At 38.3% G+C, this 6,267-nt stretch overlaps 1 protein-coding gene across 3 annotated transcripts; it reads left to right on the top strand.

The window, feature by feature from the left end:
• Window positions 1-287: 287 nt before the first annotated feature.
• LOC122761593 (epidermal growth factor receptor kinase substrate 8-like protein 3) lies at window positions 288-5,836 on the top strand. 3 transcript variants are annotated; one of them, XM_044016814.1, is made up of 13 exons: window positions 288-450; window positions 1,040-1,112; window positions 1,201-1,280; window positions 2,334-2,398; window positions 2,509-2,667; window positions 3,072-3,221; window positions 3,583-3,647; window positions 3,733-3,815; window positions 3,932-4,026; window positions 4,274-4,379; window positions 4,477-4,553; window positions 4,651-4,725; window positions 5,671-5,836. In XM_044016814.1, exons 2-13 carry the CDS (start codon window positions 1,048-1,050, stop codon window positions 5,818-5,820), a joined length of 1,170 nt encoding a protein of 389 aa, XP_043872749.1. In that variant the 5' UTR covers window positions 288-450; window positions 1,040-1,047; the 3' UTR covers window positions 5,821-5,836. The 3 variants fall into 3 exon arrangements, with proteins under 3 accessions (XP_043872749.1, XP_043872750.1, XP_043872748.1); XM_044016815.1 differs by having other exon boundaries at window positions 288-464; window positions 4,480-4,553; XM_044016813.1 differs by having other exon boundaries at window positions 288-464.
• The last annotated feature ends 431 nt before the right edge of the window (window positions 5,837-6,267 follow it).

Below are 6,267 nucleotides of genomic sequence, written 5' to 3'. Positions count from 1 at the left end.
ATGAATTGTGATGGTTATAATTCATATTTGATCATTAAAACATGATTATGAGTGTTAAAGGTTGATCTTTGAGCTTTCAAACAAACTGCTTGATTTCTTGGTAAATAAATTTTAGTCCTGTTGAAGGAGAAGGAGCTCAATCTTCACAAATGGCAAAATAACACAATTTAACTCTAGGGTACATCACACTTTATTGACGTGAGCTTCGTCCCTGAGATTTTCCCTCTGTATGTGTCGACCTTTGCTCGGGCAGGAGTTCCCACTCCTCACACCCTCGTCTCAGGTGCTGCTGAGCTCAGTATCACACAGACCTGCTGGACTCTGACCTTCTCTTGTTATGAGGAAGTTTGTCTTCGGTGAATAATGTCGACCGACGCGTGGGGATTTAAGCTGTTCATTTGACTTGAAGCACAAACCAAAGTGAAAAAGGAAGTGACATTCAAGTGTCGGGTAAGACATCACTGGTAAGATTGTGCTTGAGTGAAAACTCTTGTGTTTATGGTGTTAAGCGTCTGAGGATTAATGTGTGTTTGTGTTATATAATGTGACCGTTATCGAGAAAGATGGACATTGTTCGTCATCATCATTTGAAATAAAAACGTCTCTACACTTTAAAACATTGTCATCTTGTTGTATAAAAATTATATATATGTATAAAAACACTTTTTTCTCCCTGTTGGTACACATGTGTGATCTATGTACATGTATGTAATGTGGCAACAGCATCATAAATGTGTCTTAATGAGACCATATAATGAGATCATAGACGAATGACTGATTCATTCATTTATTGCTAATGACTGTTTTCTTTGCTGGTGTTTGGGCAAAGACTCGTTAAAAGTCGCGTCTCTCCGTTATAACAACACAATTTGAGCTTCTTTTCATTTCCATCATCTTCGGAGCTGCAAATAGGGAGAAAAATAATCCAAATGTCTCCTTTAGATGAACTGATATTCACTGATATCACACATTGTTGTTGTATATAGTGTAATCATGTCATATATAAGACTGCAGGTGTTTGTTTTTTGTGTTATCTCAGCACTGAAGATGTTCAGGAGAGGCAGTCCCTTTGTCAACGACACCAGCAGCTATGCAAGCTCCATTCAGTCCAAGTATGTACACAGTTGTATCATACGTGTGTTAATGATGTGTTTCAAAGTCGTTTGTTGTCATTCATCAACTGCAAATGTGTTGTCACAGTGGTCTTTCTACGACCAATCTGGACGAGGTGTCTTCACAGGTGTCAGGTTTTGCGAAGCCGAGTGCAAAATCAATTTACTGTGAGTAACCTTACTGCACTTTATATGTATATATATATATATATATATATATATATATATATATATACACACACACATAGATATAAAATATCCATTGTTTATTGCTGGTAATCTGGTCATTCATATACTAACTGAACAGATTACCAACAATAAACGGCTACTGTAAAAAGGTGGCACCTTTTTTTTTCTTTTTTTTGCCAGGCAGTGTATTTTGACTCATAGCAACATAGATGACAAGCTGCAACATTGCATTGAGCCCAGGGACCGTCTACAAAGTGCGACACCTGAAAAAAGACATTTAAATAATGTTCAATAACGTCATACATCATAATACAGTGTCATGTCGGCAAACTTTCTGTGTACTTCACTGCTGTACTGTACATGATACTACACCACTCAGTGTGAAAAAAAAGGGGAAAAAGGGAAACTGAGGTTGGGAAGCACAGTTTTTCAAAAATACTACTTCTAATACAAAGCTAAATGCAAATCAGTGAAGTATTCCTTCAACGTTTAGATTTATATGTAGCGTTTATATTTCAACGTTTACCTCTTTTAACACCTGTCTGTCTGTTTTATTATTAAACGTCTCTGTATCGTCGTCATTAAACTGTTCAGACTTTTCTTCATGGTACTAAATTAATGACTTAAGAAACATCAAAGCTCATTTGATGGGAAAAAAGGATACTTTTTCAAACTGAGTGATGTAGTATCATGTACATGACAGCAGGGAAGTATACAGAACGTTTGGTGACACTACACTGTATTATGATGTAGTTATTGAATTGCACTTTTTAGACGGTCCCTGGGCTCAAGTCTCACTGATGACTGCACGTAGAGATCAGTGTAATTTCTCCAACTCTTTCTGATGAAAGTGAGGTTGTAGCTTGTCGTCTACGTTGCTACGATTCAAAATATGTCTCGCACGCGTTTCTACAGTGTGTCGTTTGAATGTTGTTGATCGTGGAATTTCGAATGTTTCTAACTGCATGAATCTATAAACGGTCAGAATGTAAATGTGTGAGTCATAACACAAACAACTCTCTGTGACAACAGTGCAAAGGAAGGCCTACGCGGCCTCTACGAACAAGCTGCTGGACAAGTCTCAGTACAGAGTGGAGGTATGGCACGTGTGACCTTTACCCTCATCCATGCAAGTTAAAGACCCACGTCAAAGTCCCGCCCACGACTGACACTGTTGCTGTTTTGTCTCGACGCACCTGTGCTGCAGCATTTGTTCACCTGTGACCTGGACGGGAGGGAGCTGAGAAACGTAGCAGACTGTGTGGAGCGCCTGACGCTTCTGGACGGCATGGGCCGCGTGTGGGGTCAGAACATGTTGCTGGAGGTGCACGGTGCCGACCTGCTGCTCACTGACCCGGTCACCAAGGTAAACAGGAGAGGCAGGAGAGGCTGTGAGGGAGGGGCATGGTGGACCAAAAATGTTTAACCCTTAGTGTTCACGAGGCACGGATCTGTATATACACACAACTCCTTATATGGACATCCTGGGGGGTGTGTTTAAGGCCCTGGAATACTCGTGCGTCAGGGTCCTGTAGTGTCCCACTTCCCCATCGGGGGCACATATCTGTGCCGCGTGAGCACTAAAGGTTGTAATAATAATAATAATAATTATAATAATAACAATAATAAATTCAAGAACACTTTACAAACAGAATGAATCAAAATCACACAATTAGCTAAGCCAAGGTATAAGGAAAAAAAAAAAAATTGCCGTGTTACACACACGTGTTTCATTGACATGTGTGTGTTTGTGTTCCTGGTTTTTTCCAGGTGGAGCTGGAGTCAATAGCTCTCAGCGACGTCGTGGAGCTGAAGGCCGAGTTGGACACAGGAATATTCAGCTCCCTGCTGGTTGTGTCAGTTCAGTCGGGAAGAAAGAAAACCACCACTGTCTTCATGTTTCAGTGCGAGGACGTCCGGGTGAGAGCAAAGCCAGGGGGAAAAAAGAAAAAAAACTAAAATTGTGTCCAGTGGTGGTGCATAGGGAGGGGACGGAAACATAAAGTGCCCTCTTTGAGTGGTAAAAATAGGAGGAAGTGCCCTATGGCTGGTATTCATATACAAACAAGCCTTTAACTCTTTAAAATGCCCATGAAACTTCTTATCGGTGTCCTTCCAATGAAAAAGGGTGCTGTTCCTTATATGACAGTGTCCACAAAGGGTGTCCTTAAACAATGTCCACATGAAATTTACTCCCCTGCCCTTCCAAACATCTGTGCACGCCACTGCTTGTGTCACTGCATGAACTGCAAAGTCACTGCATGATCTGCTTGAATTTAAGGCCGACTACGTTCAGAGAGACCTCGCCCAAGCGCTGTCTCGCAGGAGGGACAACCCAAGCGTGTAGTAAGACGTCCCACACTAGCTTATATTGTCCTATTGATTACTTATTGATTATTAATAATGTCTCTCTCTCTCACACACACTTGAGCGGTGGCCGTGCACTCATGAAAAACCATCTCTCTGAACCCGAGGAGCAGAGTCTGTCGCTGCAGTCGGTGCCTCGTAGCTACGGTGAGGCTGTGACGACACATACTGTTATACTGATTATTGGTGATCAATAATAATATGATCTGCACGTGAAATCAAAATCAACGTAAATCTTTACTTTTTTTTAAACCTCCCCACAGATGAAGACGATTTCCTTGAGCCTGAGCTGGCTGTGCTAAAGGACGAAGAGGACGACGAGGTCTTGTCCTCCATGAAGGACACATCACTGTCTGTGGTCAGTCCAGTTTCTCAATTATTTCTCAGTCAAGCCCTTATAAGATGAAAAATATGGAAGTATTGGATTAACGCTGAGCTCTGGGCGACACAGTGAGTGTAGTGGTTAGCACTCTTGCCTTTGCAGCAGGAATGAATGGGATAAAGTATTTCCTGCTAAACTTGTTCTTCCTCTTTATAAAAACAAAGTAAAAGAAAAACACAATTTAAACAAAAAAGTTAACATTCTTTCTTTCTGTCTTTTTCAGGACACGTTGAATCAGATTTTAAATGACATTGAAATCTTCATGGGTCAAATAGCTGCTGTGGTGGCGAGAAACGCTCAGAAAAGGAAGAAGAAGAAGAAAGGAAAAGGTAACTTTCAGGATGATGCATCGTGGATCGTAACGTCAGTAAATCACACACTTAATTTTCTTTTCCTTTTTTTTTCCATCTATACACATTTCATCAGAAGTGATGGAGGGCATGCCTGCCACAGAAGAGTTTGCAGCTTGTCTTCATAAGATCAAGTGTGGTTTCAACCTTCTGGTAAGCACTCCCAGTGTGTGTGTGTGAGTGTGTGTGTGTGTGTGTGTGTGTATGTGTGTGTGTGTGTGTGTATAAAAGTTTTCTCTCGTTTTGCCAGGGGGAGCTAAACGGAAAGATTGAGAATCCCACTGCTCCTGAGTTTGTCCACATCCTCTTCACCTTGTTAGCATTTGTAAGTCAGATCTTCAGGTTTCCACATACACTGTGATAATGATTGTGATTAGGATTAGGATTAGGATTCAGACTGTTCTTATACAAGGAGCTGTTTGTAAAGGGGCTCATGATGAAAATAACATCGACATTTTTGACACGTTTAACAATGTTTAAAAAACAATGTTTTTACCACATTTATACCAATATTAACCAACTTAACTTAAATCTAAATGTTACATATAAATATTGAATGTAAATATAAATGTTAAATATTAAATCTGAATATTAAATTTTAATAAAAATATTAAATATACATGTTAAATATAATATTTAGATTCAACATTTATATTTCACATTTATATTTAGGTTTAAACGTAATATGTATATTCATATTGAATATTTATATTTAGCATTTATATTTAAATTGAATATTTATATTTAACATTGATATTTAAATGTAATATTTAATATATAACATTTAGGTGTAACATTTAATATTTAGATTTAACTAATTAATATATTTCTTTATTAACAAATATTGGTGTAAATGTGGGAAAAATGTTAACGTTAAAAATTCACAACACTGTTGTAAACATTGTTTGGAGCTAAATGTGGCAAAATGTTGAAGTTATTTTCATTTACTCAGTTGGACCGGTCACCCTTTATATCCTATATTTTTTACAACCTAATCTTATATTATAATTCATTTACTGGTTTATTTATTCTTCTTCCTTTATTTTCCTATTTTTTTAACCCTAACCCTTGACTAACATTTACCTACTTTAACACTTGTCTCTGTACATGTGATTATCATCATTATTCAATTGTTCAGACTTTTCTTCATGCTACTTAATTAATGAATAAAGAAGAAATAAAGGCTCATTTATTCAGTTGTGTGCCTTTGCTTGTTACATACAGTATTTTTTTTATCAGATATTGACTGTCAGATCATTTGTCTTGCCAGATATTACCTCATAGTCCCAAGAATCTGGCCCCAACCATTGTGTCTCCGATGCTGACGCTGCAAAGTATCCGTCTCATGAGTGAAGAGACGTCCACAGAGGAGGACCAGCTGTGGCAGTCTCTAGGAGATGCTTGGAGTGTCCCCAGGTGAGACACGAGACTTGTTTATTGTGCCTGCTGCTGCCAGGCATACTATTCAATATCAAATCAATTTTATTTGTATCGCGCCAAATCATAACATATAACATAACATAACATAACATACATCATCTCAAGGTACTGTACATAGACAACATACTAAACTATTATATTTTTGTCAAATTTTGGACAACATACTAAACTATGACTTTTTCGTCAAATTTTGGACGACGTACTATGACTACTGGATTTTGAAACCTCAATCCCTAGCTTTGAAGGCCAGTGTCTTTCCCATTAGTATTAGTATGTAATCCGAAATCCCTCAACAAAAGTCAAAGTTTAGTATGGTGTCCAAAATATGACAAAAAAGTCATACTTTAGTATGTCGTCCAAAATTTGACAAAAATGTCATACTTTAGTATGTCGTCCAAAATTTTCATACTTTAGTATGTCGTGTCAA

Source organism: Solea senegalensis, unplaced genomic scaffold (genome assembly GCF_019176455.1).
Source record: "Solea senegalensis isolate Sse05_10M unplaced genomic scaffold, IFAPA_SoseM_1 scf7180000014838, whole genome shotgun sequence".
NCBI lineage: Eukaryota > Metazoa > Chordata > Actinopteri > Pleuronectiformes > Soleidae > Solea > Solea senegalensis.
This window is presented reverse-complemented; position numbering and strand designations above follow the sequence as displayed.

Excerpts from the sequence above, each read along its gene's own strand:
- LOC122761593 (XM_044016814.1), top strand. The coding sequence starts at position 1,048 with ATGTTCAGGAGAGGCAGTCCCTTTGTCAACGACACCAGCAGCTATGCA. Across the intron at positions 3,222-3,582 it reads TTCAGTGCGAGGACGTCCGG|GCCGACTACGTTCAGAGAGA; the intron begins GTGAGAGCAAAG and ends CTTGAATTTAAG. Across the intron at positions 3,648-3,732 it reads AGGGACAACCCAAGCGTGTA|CGGTGGCCGTGCACTCATGA; the intron begins GTAAGACGTCCC and ends CACACACTTGAG.